Source organism: Triturus cristatus, chromosome 10 (genome assembly GCF_964204655.1).
Source record: "Triturus cristatus chromosome 10, aTriCri1.1, whole genome shotgun sequence".
NCBI lineage: Eukaryota > Metazoa > Chordata > Amphibia > Caudata > Salamandridae > Triturus > Triturus cristatus.
This window is the reverse complement of record NC_140593.1, coordinates 999348478-999367869: the sequence shown is the minus strand read 5'-3', so window position 1 is coordinate 999367869 and position 19392 is coordinate 999348478. Positions and strand designations below refer to the sequence as shown.

General features: G+C 44.9%; 1 protein-coding gene across 1 annotated transcript in view; it reads right to left on the bottom strand.

The window, feature by feature from the left end:
- Nucleotides 1-12500: 12500 nt before the first annotated feature.
- Nucleotides 12501-19392, bottom strand: part of SLC5A10 (solute carrier family 5 member 10) — a 681053-nt gene continuing 674161 nt past the window's right edge. The window contains exons 14-15 of the mRNA XM_085628993.1: nucleotides 18630-18735; nucleotides 12501-12930 (exon numbers count right to left, since the gene is read on the bottom strand). Coding sequence (XP_085485119.1) covers nucleotides 12725-12930; nucleotides 18630-18735 — 312 coding nt within the window. The 3' untranslated portion in view covers nucleotides 12501-12724. The remainder of the gene's footprint in view (nucleotides 12931-18629; nucleotides 18736-19392) is intronic.

Here is a 19392-nt window from a genome sequence, read left to right as displayed (position 1 = left end):
AGTGTGCTGTGCCCATACACACCTGTTATAAGTGATTATATTTTATTTTATGTTATTTTGGTATAACATGGAGCAGATTATTTTGTATCGCAGAAGAGAAGGTTTTTCACTGATGTATTTTTTCATAGTTGGCTGTCCATTAGAAAAATATGACAAATCATAAACATAGCTCTAAATATTAGATCCCTAATCATGTATTTTTATAAATCTTATGGTCTATGATCCAAATCACTAGATTAATGTATAAAACTCTCTTTCTTTACATTGTCATCATGTTGCTGAGTGGTATAAGCGATTGGTTTACTGTTGCAGAAAATAATTATTACCCACCAGCAATATTTATTCTGGGGCTTATAGTTTTGATTTTCTATGTATATTATATTTATAGCATTCAGGGGCTGCTTCAAGTTGCTAGATGTATGCATGATAGACGGTGGCAGGATTTGTCTTACTTAGTGGATATAGGTGGAACTAGGCAGCTACTCATTGTTGCATCATGGGCAAAGGTGTGCGAATTAGTGTTATGATTTTAGGCTGTTACTGAGACTTTGTAACTTAGGGGCTGATTTTGACGTTGGTGGACGGAACTTACTCCATCAGAGTGACAGAGTAAATTACTCCATCGCCTTGACGGAATTACTGTCTGACAAATTTTGAAATGTCAATCAGCCCAACAGACACTGCACTCATTGACACAAACATCTGCGAAGGCGGCCCCTGCCAATGGTTTGGAACTTTGCCATATGACTCCCTCAAACATGATGGAGCTGCATGGCAAAGTTTTTTAATGTTTATTTTATTTTTAAAAAAAGAAAAACTTCAAAGTGGGTTTTTGTTTTTGAAAAGGGAAGGAAAAACAATGCTTCCCTCGTCATGGAAGTCCTCTCCAATGGCAAAGGAGGCTTTTTCGTTCTTTAAAAAACCCAAAAATATGTACGTTCCCACTTGACCTGTATTTCTTCAAAAGTGGCTCTTAGGGCTGTTTTCGTTCTTTACTGCCCCTTACAGCCAGGGTTTGCTTCTCGGTGACGGGCCGTACAAAATGGCTGTATGTCCACCCATCTAAATTGAGCAGGTGGATATACAGTGAACCTTCTGATGGCCCTTACTCCTTGTCCGTCTGAGAAGTTTGGCCATGGCGGAGACAGAGTAGTCTGCCGTGACCAAACTGTGGTCAGCCCTCTTCTAAATTCGGCAGGCAGACCATTATATTGGTGGTAAGCATATCCCGTTGACAATATCAAAGTAAGTAAAACAGAAGAACCCCCTCCACCACCTCTTGACTGACATCTGTCTGATGTACAATGGCCTCTGTGAACTGCAGTGATTTATTACAGGAGTCCTGCATGTGATTTTAATGATCACCAGGTACCATGGTGTCAATTTGCCATTGCTGTGGATGCTCCTGTGAGGCACAGACCATACAGGTTACTACCTGCTAAGTGACCCATGCCCGACTAGTCACCTTCAGCCAGTCCTAGCTTTGTAGCTAACAGCACTTTGCAAAGCAGGTAGTTTTCAACAATATATACTATGATTGAAGGTGAAACTACAAGTTGGGGAATTCAACTTAGTGTTAGAAAAAAAGTGACATGGAGCTACTTGGCAACTCTGCAGGTCAGCTGACCGACTGGATAGCTGTACCCCTCTGTGCAACTATGGCGCCAGTTCTGCATGACCTGCTTTGAGAAAACACAAATTGTAAGAACACAACATTAAAGCAATGTGTTTTGACTCATGCGAGTCCCCATGTGTGCTTAGCTGATCCGCTCCAGTTTTTTCCCATTCGGATTCTTGATTTCATGATTTCTTAATGCACTAAGCAAGGGTACATATCTCTGAATGCAAAGCAAAAACCTGGACTGGAACTATTTCAGACTTTGCTAATGCATGTATGTATGTATGTATGTATGTATGTAGGGAATTTATAAAGCGCAGGAATCACCCCCACAGGGGTATCTCCGCGCCAACATAGAAAACAGAGCAGACTGACGTAGCTTTCCGTAGTTCAGATCTTGAATAATTCTGTGTTCAGGAGTTTTTTGAAGCGCGTGAAGCTAGAGCATTTTCGAAGCTCCTCTGGCAGGGAGTTCCAATGTTTAGAGGCCAGGAAGTCAACTGATTTACCTCCAGTTCGAATTTTCTTAAAACGTGGGACCAGCAGCAACCCTTTGCTTTCTGATCTAAGACACCGGTTTGGGCGATACAATTTAAACTTATCTGCCATATAACTCGGACATTTGCCAAAAAGAGCCCTATGAGGAAAGCAGCAGAGCTTAAACTTTATTCTAAGGAAGCCAATGAAGCGACTTCAGAAGTGGCCCGGAGGTGGTGCGAGGTGGTTTATTAAGGACTAAGCGTGCGGCCACATTTTGAACAATCTGTAATCTACTAAGAAGGGCCTCATTTGCAGATGCCAGTAGGGCATTACAATAGTCAAGGCAACCTATTATCAGAGCCTGAACTAGGGTTCTACGTACGCAGCCAGATGAACACTCTGCGCAAAAGGCTCAGGGTGCGATAACAGGTCCCAACGGTGGTCATAATTTGATCTTTCATTGATAGCCGTGCATCCAACTGGACTCCTAGACTTTTTGCCACCAAAGTAGGAGAGGGGGCGGGGCCTAACACCGTCGGCCACAATGCAGGCGACCAGGAGGTAAGTGCAGGAACAAACAACAGGATTTCGGTTTTGGCCGCATTCAACTGCAGGAAATGATCCGTCATCCATTCCGCTATGGCAGACATGCCTTCAGCAAAACGCTGATCAACTGACTCCCTATCTTTATCAAAGGATAGGAGTAATTGAGTATCGTCTGCATAAGAAAATGGCATGAAGCCAAACTTTTGGATGACTTTAGCAAGGGGGGCCACGTAGATATTAAATAAAGTCGGGCTCAAACAAGAGCCCTGGGGCACCCCCTTACTAAGCTTCACAGTACGTGAGCGGAGTGGGCCCAGATTGACAGTTTGCGTGCGCTGGTCCAAAAAACTAACAAGCCATTTAAGCGCCAGCTCCTGTAGACCGGTCTCTCTCAATCGGAATATCAATTTCTGATGAGAGACCGTGTCAAAAGCTGCAGTTAAGTCCAATAGGACCAGCATCACTCCTTTGTTTTCATCTAAGGCCATTTTAATATAGTCCGTAACCCCAATGAGGGTTGTCTCTGTTGAGTGGTTAAATCTAAATCCGGACTGCGAAGGGTCAAGAATGCCATTAATCTCCAAGGACTCCGTTAACTGCATGTTAACATGGCTCTCTGCCATTTTACCCATTAAAGGAAGAAGTGAAATAGGACGGTAGTTGGAGAGCACTTCCGTGGACACCTGATCTTTCTTCTTAATGGGAATTACTTGAGCGGCCTTCCAGTCTAAAGGCACACTGCCTTCAGATAGTGATGAGTTTAAGTACCAGATGTGTACTTTTGCAAGAGCAAGTCTGAAGATGCAAACAGAAAATAGGGCCTCTTGGGAGATATGAAGGGGTCAAGCGTAGATGACAACTTTCCAGGTCCATGGATGACCATTTAGTCCAGTCCCGGGTTTTTAGTGGAATAACTGAGACTACAAGTACTAAAATTCTAAGACAAAACCTGGGCGGGAATGAATATCATGCATGGACTTGGAAAATGTTGCATCAATGGTAAAGATGGACAATTTGGAAGAGTGAATGCAGTTTGCTATGTTCACAGTTTTACACACAAAGAGGAATGTGTAAAAGATTTTCCTCTCTCTCTCTCTCTCTCTCGCTTTCTCTCTCTCTCTCTCTCTCTCTCTCTCTCACATACACACACACACTCTCTCTTTCTTTCTTTCTCTATCTATCTCGAGTAGTCATGGAGAAAATTACCTTCTAAAAGTTGCTTCATGGCTGTGAAAGATATTGGCAAACCAGGATTTAGTTGCTGGTGGTTTGAAGGATTATGTGAAAGGAAAGAAAGGGCTCTTGCTTCTTATAGACTTAAATGTGAATTATATAAATTATTATATCTTGACCAGTGGCCTAATCTATTTGTCCAGGTTGCATGACATTTTATTAATGGTCCACACAATATTGACAAGAAAGTTGCAAAAACTTTCCCATTAAACATAATAACCCCATTATTCCCGACCGGTGAGAAAGACAACATAGACAACTGTACAGGGCTACTAAAAACGTCTGCCACTCACTGAATTCTGCTGTCATTTACGAGGTAATATTGTGAAGTGCTTTACACTCTCTACTCAGGGTTGCCTTCAAATGTAGAATTTTAGAGAAATAGAAGTAGAAAAACAGTGATAACAATTACACCTGTTTTGCACATGTGCTGTATTTGCCTTTGGTTTCCACCAGCCTCTTGTTGGTGTCAACTATTCACTTTTTGGGGGTCAGTAGAACATTTTTTCTGTTTTAACGTTAATAATATGGTATAGCAACTGTGCACAGAAATACTCATAACAGCACATTTATGCTATTGCCTTTGCTAGTGGAAGGAGATTCAGTGGAAACCTGTGGCTATAACAACTGCTGCAAACTTCAAGACATTGCCCCTACTCATAAAATCAATAGAAACAGAATGCATAACTTAAGTCCTGCAGTCACTCCACTGGCTACCTATAGCCAGAAGAGCAATTTTCAAGGCACTCTGCATTGTCCACAGAGCCTTCCAAGGAAATGGGTGACCATGCCTACTAGTTAAATTCAAGCAATGCACACAAAGCAGGAAGCTGTGCTACAGGCTTGCACCACAGATCATCATACCACCTTACTATAATGGAGCTTGCCACCAGCCAAGATTTGAATCATTCAGAAGCATACACACATCAGACGGGAGTTGAAAACATGGCTATTTCCAGCATAACGTCATCATTAAAACAACTCTACGTTAGAACCCACAGTGCTAATCTCACCTTTAATTACACAATACAGCTGAAAACTCACAGATATGATACAGCCCAAACAACACACTGTTTTTCTATTTCCTGATAGGTTATGAAGGGTTGACCTGCAGCTACACTGGCTATTATATAGTAATGTCAATGTACATGTAAGCCTTCTAGCCCACGCTGTTATGTGATGTGATGTAATGTGATGTGATGTTATCTTATTTTATGTTGATGTGTCTTGCGCAGCTAATCACCCGGTAGGGTACGCGGCACTGGGGCAGGAGTGTAGGCACAGGACTGAGGGTGATAGGAGGCAGCCCAGAGGAATTAGTTGAAAAGTATGGTCTGCAGCTTCTTGCAGAATTCAAGAAGTGTGGAGGATACCCTGATGTACAGGCGGAGGTCGTTCCAGGTCTTGGGTGTGTTGTAGGATAAAGCTAGACCTTCTATTCTACTTTTACAGATGCAGGGGTGTGTGCGAGCCACAGTGAGGCTGAGCGCACGTGTCTGGTTGGTTTGTGGAAGTGAAGGCGGTTTTTAAGGTATATTGGTCTGATGTGCAATGCCTTAAACTAATCCCATAATAACACTCAGCAGTCTTTGGCCAGCTGTAGCTCATACAGGCTGAATAATATCTCCTTTAAACTGCTTAATCCTCTTCCACTCACATAGGACATGTCTGGCACACGAATTGCCCATCACCCAGAACTGTACCAGTCCATAAACCAGTGCTCACTAGCTGAAAAGACATGAAATAATCGAACAGATCTGCTACATACTGCTGGCCAATCAGAGGACTGTAATCTAGATCACCACTGCAGGTCCCAGCTATCTACTTACCATGACTGGTTCTTTACATTTCACAATGAAATCAGATATGGGATGATAGTAACTAAGTTCACCTCTCCACCATTTGTCTCTGCAACCAGGACTGCTCAGGACCATCATTGTTTTAAACAAAATATCTCATGTGGGACAATCCAATGCAGTAACCAGCCAAATGGACTATGATCACAAGAAATACCATCAAGGGTGCTCCAAAGCTGCTCAAAGCTGCCAGTTTACTGAAAACTATAAACGAAGTCCCTGTCGCTCACATCTTTTTATTCACTACACTGCCAAGGACTGTGTCCCATAACACAATAATACAGGAGTAAAACAGAAAAAGTGATACCTACCACATTGACACTGCAGACAAACTGCTCTCAGTAAACTCCTTGGTTGCTGACTAAATGCTCGAAAAGTTCATTCACAAACTCATCTGCATTTGCTTAATCAAACTGAAATGTATTATATATTTTACCCACTTATCCTGTGGGATGTAAATACAAATATAAAGTTTTGGGACAAGGTCCTTTCTTCAAACCAGCAAATAAACATGGAAATGGGGTTTTCATTTTATCTTTTTATTTTACCAGTTTGATGATCGAGTCATGATACAAAGGGCACAACTTGTCTGTGTATTTACTATTTACAAGTACCATCCCACTTTTGTGATATTTTTTTTCTTGTGCGTCCTCGTCCTATTTCTTCTTTTTGAAATACATTTCAATGAATATACTCTACTCACAAGAGAAAGTGGAAGAGGCCAATCAGGAACTACCACCTCACCCCAGTGGGGTCACAGAGAAGAGCAGAAGATCCTTCTCCTACCTCGCCGCCAAATCCTGGAACGCCACACCTCTTCACCTCAGCAACTCCCCGTCCCTAACGCGATTCAGGAAGAATCTCAAGACCTGGCTCTTCGAATGAACCACAGCACCCAGTTGGACCTGCTTCGCCCCACCCCACCCACAGCGCTTTGAGACCCTCACGGGTGAGTAGTCGCGCTCAACAAGCAATGATTGATTGAAATATTGGTTTGGCCCTGATGTACGGAAGGATTACAAGAAAGAAGATCCAAGGACAGATGTCAGGGGTGAAGAAATAGAGAGAGAGGGAATAGCACCAGGTAGCCATACTTGTGGTATCTGATTTGTAATGAGAAGAGGAGAGGGCGGGAGCAGGAATGTGGGCATAGTGTGACGTTCCATTGCAGAAAGTACTTCTTCAACGTTCTGCAGAGGGAGAGAGACAGTCTATTGCTGGAAAGGACCAGCAGGAGAGTACTTACAATGTGGTATAGGTTGTGCAGCAGAGAAGTATTGGGTGCAGAGGGGGATAGATGGAAGAACAGGGGGTAGAAGGAAATTGGCCACCCGATGTGTAAGTGAATAACAAATGGGTTGACCATGAAGTGCTGAGCTCTAACTAGCCAGGCTCACAGGTACTATGCTGTAACAACCACAGAGTGGGGTAACCAGAGAGAAAAATAACAGGCAGGGGAAGCTACTATCCCGACAAGCTCTGTAAGTAATCAAATACATGTGTATGACATACTTAATGCACGGTCATTGAATGACGTTCATAATCTGGGGAATAATGAGATTGGTAAAGATACCTTTGAGGTAGGTGGAGCAGACAATTTCCTACCAACGGAGATTGGGCAGTGATACTTCAGGTAGTGAACCCTCATAAGCTATTTGCCCCATGGGGAATTGGTCAGGTTCGGGGTTGGAGGCAGAGGCTGTCACAATAGCCCAGCTACTCAGTCAATCAGCGCGTCCCTCATGCCCTTAGAATAATTTGATCACCAGCCTAGAGAGTTGTTGTTGTGAGGTGGCTGGTCATATATCAGTTTGGATTGGGTGATTGATCCTTGGATGCTTTTCTTTGTAACTGGTACTAAAGTGTTAGGCAAAATGATATAGCCTCATATATTCGAAGGGGCCCTCAGTTGGATGGCCGCTGGTGGTCCTCACTCCCCCTCCAAAGTCCTGTTCCCAGGATCCGACCAGAGCCAGTTCAGAATCCACCCTGGCTTCAGAGTCCACACCTGTCCCTTCTATACCTGCACAGATGTTGCGCTGGTCCTGGATCCGTTTGTGACACTGGTCTCTGAACCCGAAACAGCACTGTCCTGTGTCAGGCCTATGGCATGTTATGAAAAAACTAAAGCTTGGCCAAGGATCATTCCGCCAGATATTCAGCAGCCACCTCTTCCTTGATGCAAGTACTATCGAGAATAGAGATCCTCTTCGACTGAATCAAATGCGATCCAGGGCATACCTGATTTAGGGGCAGCAGTGCGACACAGAATAGGTGAGACTGCGGACTGGGACTCTTGAAGTCTGACTGATTACAGAGCCAGTCCCACCATCGATCTATGGGGGACTACATGCACTTTTATGGGATGACCAATGTGCCTTCCAACACACATATGTAAGCTTCCATGAGTATGTGCATGTCATGTTTTTCAGATCTATTTTCACAAGTTGTGAATCAGTACAGATTCTGTCAACTATTGTTTAGGGATTTTTCTGGTCTTGACAAAGACCTACTGGCCAATATGAGCTATTTTCTTATCTGTAACATGCAGACCATTGACGCAAGGGCCTTAAATAGCTCAGAGCGCCCACCAAGGTACACATTTGTACAACTATGTTCAACCCCATCTGGGTAACCTACAATAAATTCTGACTTTTAGGTTATACCCTAGATAAGATTATGTATCTTAATCCCTACGTTATCAACCAGGTCGAGCCCACTCAGATGTACCTTTTTCTGCGTGGGGGGCCCAATGTTAAAGCACGCCACCAACAAATCGAAGGTAATAGTTCCTTTATAAACCTAAGCAGGTCTTCTTTTAAGCAGGGTCATGGATCCCGATGGGGCTAATTTCTAACATTCCTGAAAAACAAGGGCACATCATCTTTTTGATTGAGGATATGATGTTATTGAGATAATAAGGTTTCCTCTTAACTCTCCTTATTCCCAATTTTAGATATATACTTACCTAATGTCTGTCACCATACTAACAATGACAAGGAGGTGGGCAATCTGCTCCCCCTTCATTACACGGATGAAGGACTATACTTAGACTTGCTGTTCCAGAAAAACAAGAAAGTGCATCTTTCAATGTATTTGTACCAAGAGAAGCAGAAGTGAGGGACTCGCAATTGCCAACTCCAGGAAACCATAGCCAATTAATTAACTGAAATTATTCAACTTCATCCGAACCACTGCTACCATTTAATGAGGCCACTGTGGGCATTCTCATGGGCCACCTGGACTAAGCCATGCTGAGCCCTTCCTGTCTCCCAATATGTGCTAAGACGGAACACAACAGCCCCAGGAAAGTTGACTTTTTGATGAGAGATCAATGGCTGAAAACCTTGTGGTGCAGGTGTCCACAAATAGTCAATTTGAATACTCTGTCTGAACCCTCGGGACTAGGGGACATCAATGCCTTTGACATGAAAATATTTTCCTCTGCTAGCTTGGATTTACTTTGTTTGAATGTGGTGCACATTCTGGGCAGGTACACCCATGCCCTATGGGCAGGCGCGGTGCGTCCATTGGGGCGTTGGGGCGTAGCCCCCCCGCCCTCAGCTCCCTCGGCGTTTTTGAACTTAAGTAATTTGTTTACTTAAGTTCAAAGACGCCGAGGGAGAACTGACAATCATGTCAGTCAGCATGACGTCGGACCGCCCACCCCCTTCAGAGTCTGAAGGTGGTGGGCGGTCCGGCGTCATGTTGACTGACATGATTGTCAGACCAGGGGCAACAAGCAGCAGCACAAGTGTCTGCTCTGGCTGGCGCATGCCCATTAGGAGAGCGAGGGTTGAGCAAAGGCTCAAACCTCGGTCTCCTAATGGGCAGGAGGGCAAGTAGTAACCGTGCCCTAAGCCAACAGCGCCAGGATTGGCTGAGAGGGGTTGCCAGTCCACTCCAGTCAGTGCCGTTCGTGAAGGCGCCAAGAGGAGCAGAAGTGGCGCGGACCGGCTGTGAGGTAAGTTTTCCATTTTTTTATATTTAATTCCCCGGCCCCCACCCCCGCGCGACAAACCCCCTCCCTCCCCGCGAGCCGCGACTGGGAACAACAGAGTCTGTTCTCACTGGTAGCTGACAGAGCCTGCTGGGACTCACAGGGGCCTCATCAAGCCTGCCATTTACTTACAAGCAAAAATCAAGGCCGGGCGCTCACAGGTGACGGACTGAGCCTCGAACTCCGGTTGACTCGGTAGAAGCTGCAAGCACGCACTTGTAGGCAGCGAGAACACGTCAGAGGCTCGCAAGCTCGCAGCCGCCTGTGCTTAGAGTTCGTAGGCAGAGGCTGAGGCGCTGCCGCAGGCTGTAAGGCAGCCAAGTGTTGACGACGGAGTCCAGCTTGGACAGGAGCAGAGATGGAGATAGCGGCGGACTTTTACTTCCCCGTGCCCTTCCTGTTCACCGCGCTGGCCGTCATCCTGGCCTCGGTGTTCGTGAAAATGAGGTCAGGCAAAGAGGAGGAGGAGAAGAAGACAGACGAAGCGGCCACGGGAGAGGCGCAGGGGGAGGAAGATGGGAAAGGGGTAGAAGAGGTGAAGAGGGCAGAAGATCACAGGGCAGAAGGGGGGCAGAGCATAGACGGGATGCATCAGAGTGTAGAAGAGGAGCATAAAGCAAAATAGGATCAGAGGGCTGAGGAGGTACGTAAAGCTGAGGAGGTACGTAAGGCAGAGGAGGCACAGAGGGTAGAAGAGGCACGTAGAGCAGAGGAGGCTCGTTTAGTGCTGTAAGATATTGGGTATTTTGTAATGTATTTGCATATTTCAAGTCTACACCTTCAGAATTGCTTTATAAACATTCTTGCCCTCTCAAATTTGATGTAAAATGCTCCATTTGCACACAATTTGCAAGTCCCTCTCCCCTCGAGTGCCTCCTATGATAGTCGGCTCGCTCGCTATCGACATAACACTTATCCTCAACTTTTACGCCTCACCAATTTCAAATGTCACCAGCCGCCCCTGCCTATGGGACATAGCCAGCGGCATCCCACCAGCTGTTTGGAAGCACCTCAGGAACTAACAGACCTAAACAATCCAAGACAGACAGGTTGGGCCAATATATGTGTGGCAGGCAGGCCTGGATACCATCCCCTGCAAAGGATGTTCGATTGGCACCAGTGTCGGTACAAGACATGCCTGGATGAGATCAGCAGGGTTATGAGCGGATATCCAAGCATTTCTTATAGACATGCCCTTTGATGATTATAGGCTGTTCATACAGAAGACTGACTTGGAGTTCAAACAATTCAAAGATAGTCATGTCTCAGCACGATCCTTGGAGATACTGTCCCCTGCCAGACAATTCCAGCAGCAGTATAAGGAGTTTAGGTGCTTTTCTATAGGGCTGGCTTTCAGGTGGCATCAACCCTCCCAGCCAGGTCAACAGCAAATGCAGCAATTTCTATGCAGAGGGTATTGTGGCGGCCAAAGCCATTCACTCCAGAAAGAGGCAGCAATCCTCCAACTTTTCCTCCCCTGCTGCAGTGGTTCCCAAATCACTTTAATTTGCACTCATGGACCAACAATCGATCGTCGGGGGGAAGGGAGGATCTGTTATTTCCTCAATGGCTTTAAATCCATCACATCAGACCAATGGGTGTTAAAGATTGTTCAAAGGGGCTATGTCCTGCCTTTCATTTCCCACCCTCTTTTCCACCCACACTAGCTTGATGTTCGGCAGACAATGCCACTATCCTGACAAAAGACGTCAATTGACTACTGCTAAAGAAGCCATCGGGCAGGTTCCTGACCCGGAGAGAGGCCATTCATGTGAATTCCTTGTCCCAAAGAAGGACAGAAGCGTCAGTCCTAAACTGGACCTTTTTCCTTGAGTGCCTTTTTCAAGAAGGACAAATCCAAAATGCTCAATCAATTCAGATCCTCTCTGCTCGGGATCCAGTGGAATGGATAGTGTCCCTGGACTTGCATGACTCATATTTTTATAAACAAACCTTGCAGTCTGAGAGATGCTATGTGCAGGTCACAGTGGGGCCGGGACACTTCCAATTTCTGGTGCTGCTCTATGCAGCTCGGCTCAATCCAGTTACTTTATGCGATATACCACTGATGCCTTAACCAGAAAGTTAATCAGTTACCATTTCTGATATCTCATTTGCAAGAATTATGTTTGCACAACTAGGGAAAATTTAAGAAGGACAACATGTAGATGTGTGATGTCTTCATATCGAGGGGCATTTAGAAGACGTAAATAGGACATGAAAAACACAGGCAGCCGTGTTTATCTGTGTTGGTGGTTGCAAGTGGTGGACATCGGAGCTCATTTTTGAGGACTGGGACTTATTTTTCATCATCATACTTTAACCAAGAACAAGAGAGAGGAAGGAATACAAGGAAGAAATAAAGAAGTAGAGGAAATTGGAAAGGGTGGCAAAGGGAGAAAGGAGAGGCGAAAAAGAACCTGAAGAAAGTGAGATAAACCAACGGGAAGTGTAGGGTGACAGACAAAAGAGGCATGAGGTGGAATCAACATAAGGCAAACTTGGTATTTTGCAACATTTGCATTCAGTAGCTAAAAAATTAACCATTGATAGGGAGAGATAGAAATTCTGATAGGTGGATCAAGGCAGGGGAGAATAGGATAACACAACAGATAACACTACTCATCATAAAATACCCACAACTAAAGTGTCACCACTACGTTTTCTCAAAACAGAGCCCTCAATCTGCAGCTGCCTTAAGCTTCGCTATTGTGATTTTCATCTGACATTGTGCCCAGTCTGGAATACTGTACTGTATTTTTCTTTTCATAGATGCTTCTTAATAAGTTAAGAGGGAGTGCAAGGTATCTCCTTTCTCAACAGAGTCATCATATCAGGCTGGTTGAGCTACACAGAAGAACCTCATTTTTTTGCATGACATGTCACCCAACCAGCGCAAAATGACACCTCTCATTCTACAGAGGTAAACAAGGCATCTGATTGGCTGATGTCTTTGCCTTTCGCGTGGGAGCCCATTTTCTGTGATCTCTCTCAGGCGAAGTAGGCGTAAAAGAAGATGTTGATGCACATGAGGATGATGGCATTGACGCAGCACACTCTGGCCCAAAAGGGATCCTCTGCGGTGCTGCGGGTGTTCTTGATGTACAGCGGTCTGGGTGCCTCTTCTGCAGCAGCTGATCTGGTGCCGCAGCACCTGCTGGCCCATGAACCCTTGGCTGGGGCAGCTGTGTCAGCATCTACCCGAGAGAAGGAAGACAACTGTTAGACTCCATGGTGTCCCAATGTGTTTAACGCAAGTGGGCAAAACAACCTCACATGGTTTCGTACTCAGGTGAACCCAACATATCGACTATTTGTACTCAACATGCCCCTCATTTACACTGAAAATGTCCTTTAGTTGATCCTAGTATGTATCTCCTTTTTATCCAACACTTCCCTCATTTACACCCAATATGTTGATAAACACGAACTCAGCAGAACTTCATGTGAACTTGACAGTATTCCTCTTTGTACCCAAAATGCCCTTCATTTGAAACCACCATGATTATTATATAGTGATGATGGAAGGAGGGCTATTGCCGAAGCACTACACTCACATAATACCCAATAGTATTGTAGTAGAAACAGTGTGTGGTTGTGCATTATGTGGGGTGCGAGTTTTAGTCTCTTGTTCTTGCCAAGCACTACTAATTGCCGTACATATTACATCACTCATGACATGTTCTATGACGTCATATATTTTCAGTGATATATATCCAAAACTGAGGAAGGAGTGTGAGTTTACTTGGACTTTACCCCATGCGCCAGTATATATATATATATATATATTCCTTAGCATCATGAAGTGTACTGTATCATATTATTTCACAGGTCAGAATTGCCATTTGAAAACTTTATTTCAGTCGTCAGACCATGAAAGTACAAAAAAGCTTCAATACATTGTTGACATTATTACATAAAATAATTTTTTAAATGATAAATGTATTCGTAGAGACCTAATACAAAGTTGGGTTGAAAATAATGGGTTAAAATATAAACAGATAAAAACATTCCTACTATATGTTGGGAATAGTGACAGCAAATGCCGCTAGTGGCCCGGTATCCATGGGAGCGGGGCCCACTATAGCAACTAGTCTTCCCATAAGCATACATTTAGCAATCGTAAGACCTAATACGGAGCATAATTTGAAAGCTAAAACTTGGGGATGGAAATAAGGCCTTTGTGACTTCCACCTGATTCCCAACATTTGACCTAGGAATTTTGCGAGTGCGCAGGCAAACAATGGTCTTGTATCAGATTTAAGGATACGTAGGGCCGCACCATGCTCTCTGGTTCCCAACTGTTTGCAAATGGGTGTTAGCCACCTACCTCTTGGGCGGGAGTACGGTTGGCAGGCAACGAGAACACATGCAGTTGATTCTATAGGAGCAGGGCAGTTTGAGCAAGACTTGCAGGACCATGCACAGGTTAAGGAATTCAGGTGGAGTGTACCAAGTCTAAAATGACTATATAACTTCCTGTCATTTGGCGACTGGATAAGATCAAGGTAGCCTTCTAGGGATCTGGACGTTTTAAAATCAACAAATTCTGCTGTTAACCTGTCCATCCTGATGTTACTAGTTTCCTTCTGGGCTACCCAGTCCCAGTACATACCTTTCATTTGTTTCTTAGAAGGCAGCTCTAAAGGGTTAATGCTCTCCCACTGACCCTTTACCCCAGTGTTGTCGAGTAGGCATTTAATATTTTTGATCCAGCCTAATACATCTAGGGAACTGACTTTATCAAGTGTTGAAGCGTAGGAGGACATTTTAGGGGTTGTTTTTAGTCTCTGCCAAAAAAGCAGTGGGCATAATTTAGCTAGACCAGCAATAGATTTACAGCCCATGTCCAAATTAAGGGGATAAAGTGGTGTACTCAGGGGGAGTGACACTAAGTTCCTTAGGAACTTGTTCTCCGACGCAGATAGGTCAATCAATCTTTTGAAGCCCCATAGCTCAGCCCGTATAGGGCATAACTCACTGCCTTTTATTTGTATATCTCGAAGGTGGGTGCAACAGGTTTGGCATATGAGCCGGCATGCTTCTTCTTTAAGGCCCCAACTATTTGATTACATTTGAAATTTGCCTAGATTAGGTGCGGCTTTCAGGACATATCTTCGGATAGTTTTATACCCAGGTAATCAAAGCTACCTACCCTCTCGAGCAAAACATGGTCTAGGGTTGGTCGACCTTTGAATGATTCAAGAGGGTTCAGCGTCATGTACTTTGTTTTAGAAGTGTTAATTTCTAGACCTCTTGTGTTGCAAAACATAGGTTTAGCAGCATCTGAAGGCCCCCAGGTGTTTTAGAGACTAAAAGGGTGTCATCTGCAAATAATAGTGTCACAATTTTCTGCTGGGATCATGGATAAGTGCTCGATTACTTGATTTATATGGAGTGAAAATAAAGTGGGGGCCAGGATGCACCCTTGGTGAACACCCCTATTTATTTTAATAGCGCCGGTAGCTTGGCCTTGATCACACCATGGCACTGTGGTCTGAATTGTACTGCTCCTATTTGTTGGACTGCTGTGAAGAGTACAGCATCTACTTCTCTGTAACGGTCTCTGTCTCTAGGTGTATTGCACATTAATAAACTTCCTCTAGTGTTAGAGAAACATCTCTAGTGGATCACCTCCTTTCTATCTGACAGGGGATAATGACCTCCTGAGTGTCCTCCTCAATGAGCATCATTTGTGGGGTGCCACAAGGGGCACCACTGTCTCAGATCCTATTCAATGCCAATATGGTTCTCTTGCATAATGTTTTGATTAGCAACAGCTTCTACTACTGTATGTACGCTGAGGTCACCCAGACACGTACTTGAAACACCAATGAACCAGGTAATTGCTAGCACATCACAAATTGCCTGCCAGATGTTAATGCCCAATATCCTCATTGATGCCCTCAAATCTGCCTGGTCCTGAGCACTCCAAAGAACACACGTGCTGTGCCCTATGCCCTAAGCCCGAGATCTCCCGCTGTCAGCCTTAACTGTCCTCCTCCCCGGAAGCGACTGGGCGGGATTGCAGGGTTGGAAGGGGGCTGGGCTCAACACTTTGGGTGGCCTGTTCACGAACAATTTGCTCAGGACATTCAAGTTCTAGTTGACACTACTGAGATCCCTCCTCACCATTTCCCAATTTACAGGGTAATCTGGGCTACAATCCAAGCCCATTGGCATGAGGGGGTCAACAAGCCTCCGGTCTACGAAGCCGTCCAGATTATATGAACCATGACCAGTAAACTCAAGGCCATCACCCTATTATATAAACACACCTGCGACAAGCCAAGGAAAATTTGGGGGACTGACGAGATCGCTGGGTGGCAAATATGGAAATGCTGATTTCAGACACAGACTGGGACTCACTATTGGAGCACTCACCATGCACCTCCAGGAATGCTAGTTTAAGCTAATACAATGTTATTTTTTTGCAGACTATACGTTACGCCTAAACGCATAAACCTTATGCTTCCCACTGCACTGGCAGCATGTCCCAGGTGCAATGAATGGATGCCGGCTTCTTCCACATGGTTTGGGCATGCCAAGCCCTTTCTCAGTTTTGGGAAACTGTTATGAAATGCATCACAAGAGCCACAAACTGCCACCTATTAAAAACATCACCCTATTGCCTATTGAGCCTCTTCCACAGACTCAAAAAGAGACTTACCACATCTAGATTCCTGCACCTGGCCTTGATATTGGCTAATCGACAAATAGCAATCTCCTGAAAAGACACCAGGGGCACTAATCTACTACACTGGCATACTGAAATAGCACAAGGGCCAGACTGTAAGGAGACAGCTCTCAAAAGAGAGATGCAACGCGGCCTTGGAGCAGCAGAGCCCGCTCAAGCCTGGCGCACCCGCTCAAGCCTGGCACACACTAGAATACTATTTACCCCTCCCCCACCCCCCAAGGAGAGCAAAAAGGAAGTCGAGAACGAATTGGGGCCCTTGTTACGGCGAGCTAGAACCCTACTCACCCTCATTAGTACTATTATCATGATACCTGCTATCCCACATCCGCCCTCCGACTGACCACCCCCTCCCCAAGGATGCGATGACCACCGGTTCCTTGGGCAGCCCTCCAGCAGGACTAAACTGGTTCTGGTGTGCTTTATTTTTTTTTATCTTTTTGTACCTGATTAAGACATTGTTTGCTCTGTTCTATGCTGAGGAGATTAGTAAGAGCCTGATTACGAGTTTGGTGTCCATAGGACTGCCGAACCACTGGTGGCGGTGCGACCACCATCGCACTGCGGGACCGCCTGCAGTATTAGGACAGCAGCGGTCGGATTGGCACAGTATCGCTGCGACTGCCAGGGATCCGAAATCCTGTGGCGTTCCTGCAGCGGTCAGAGGCAGAAATATGCTGGCGGTGCCACATTAGCACCTCCGACCATATTTCGGGTTGCCTCACCACCACCCTTTTCATGGTGGTGAGCCCACCATGAAAAGGATGGCGGTGAGGCCACTAAGCAGGCTTCCTCTGCAGGAATCAGAGGGTGCATGCAGCAGGGGCACATGCTCTGCCCCCCCTCGATTTTCACCCCCAGTTCCTGGCATGGTGTGGCATGTGCAAGAAGGTGCAAGCGGCATTCTGAGAGCGGCGGTCTGCATGGTAGGCTCTTCTATGAGCCTACCAAACCGCCGCTGTCAGAGTGCCACAGTACCGCCCGCCACACCAGGAATAAACTCCTGACCTGGCAGGCAGTCGCAGGTTTAGCGGTCCTACGGGAGACGGCTCACTGCAGCATCCTCTGTAGCACAATCTCGTAATCAGGCCCCTAATGTTCATGTACCCCAGAGACTGTGATCACTCTTGGGTAATCCTATATTGTCAAAACTATCACTACTGCACTTTCTCAATGACCGATGGGGTACATTCTCCATCCCCTATTGCTTGTACTCATTGAAGTCATAATGAAGAATGGAACTGGGTGGATGACTGGAAAGTGATGTCATTGTTACTCTTACTGTTGAAAAACTGCAAAAAAAGAAATATACATTTAAAAAAAAATATTAAAAGTCAGATGCATGGAAATTGCTTGTCCTTAAAAGCCTGTAAGACTGATATTTTGCCATTAGACACCTGGTACCCAGCCTTACTTCTGTTTGACTGGCCATCTTTATGTACACCAACACACCACTCTTCAAAAAGAGTAAAGCATGGCTCTAATCTTAGATTCAACCTTGTCACCACTTAGCCATCAAGTGAAAATCGTCATTAAAATGCCTTCTGACATGTGCCATCTGTGTGTCCTCTGCGCAGTCCTTCTGCTACTCCAACCTCAAAGATCACTCTTGTCTGAACTGTGATCATCACTAGAATCAGCTTTTGAAACCCTTAGAGCTCTACTAGACGAGTTGATGGATAAACTTTAGGGGCTCAAATTGTTCGTCTCAAGGTCACCAACTACATCTACCCTTCCGATGGCTCCCAACCAACAAGTCAATTTCAAGACTCTATGGAGAGATGTACACAGCAGTGGCGTAACACAGGCCCCCGCAGCCCTTGGGGGGTGGGGGCCTCCCATGCTCTGGACTGGTTTGGATTTGAAGGCTATGAACTTCTTGCTTTTCATGGACTAGATCATAGGAAATGGAGGGGGAGTTCCTGTGTCTGACTCTGCCCTTGCCCAGGCATCCTCTCAGAGGTTAGATGTGTGTTGAAATGTATAATATATTCATACATCATATATTACATGCACATACATCATATATCCCACAGGCTTTTCTGTCATAGGGCACAGTGATGCTCATCCAGGCTTTGGGCCTGGGATGAGAGCCTGGCTGGACAGACAAGTAGACTCTGGTACACTCTGGAAGTGGTTTGTTGAGGTGGCACACAGGCCTAGAGGTACAAATGATGCAGCAGGAATAGTCTAGCTTACCTTCTTTGTCTCTTCTGGAGGCTCTGTTTGTTGTATTAAGTTTCTGCATGGAGATCTCAGGGCTGTCTCTCTCTTTGGAGATGGTCCACCAGGTCAGGTTTTTCAGCTGTTTTGGGGAGAAATATGACTGAATTAAATCTCAATGTAACTAATGCATGCAGACCCCCTGAGGGAGAGATGACCGATACTGCCTCACTCCAAGACATCAGGAACATATCTGTAGTTAACAATTTTTATGTGTAATTGAAGCCAGACGTGTTTTTTGGGTTTCTTCTGATTTTACTCCCACTTTCAGTGCATATGAAGGAGGTTCTGTCAAAACAAATCATTTGTCTTTTGGTATTTTTTTATTTTTTTATTTGTTTACATTGCACATGTACTCAGCATGGAAATATGTCATTCCATCACATGGCAATACTTAAAGCAGCAATATAAAATGTATATAAATGTTATAGGTCGCTATCTGCTCTAATGCGCCACACTTTTCATTTCACGGGAAGAGGTTTACCTGTTATGTTTTTGAGTATCCACTGTTAATCAGTCTATCCAGATTCGCTGAATGTACTAATTCAAGGAGGTATGTTTCACAAGCTTCAAGGTAATGAGACCACCTTAAATGTGCTATGTTTATGTGAACAGGCATGGGGTGAAAGTGTGTCATGTGTTTAAGATTCGCTTTGGGTTGTATTTTCCAATTTGTAAGTGAGGGTTATTAGGTCAATGAGATATCTCATTGCATTTCCAGCTGTGAAAAGTATGGTGC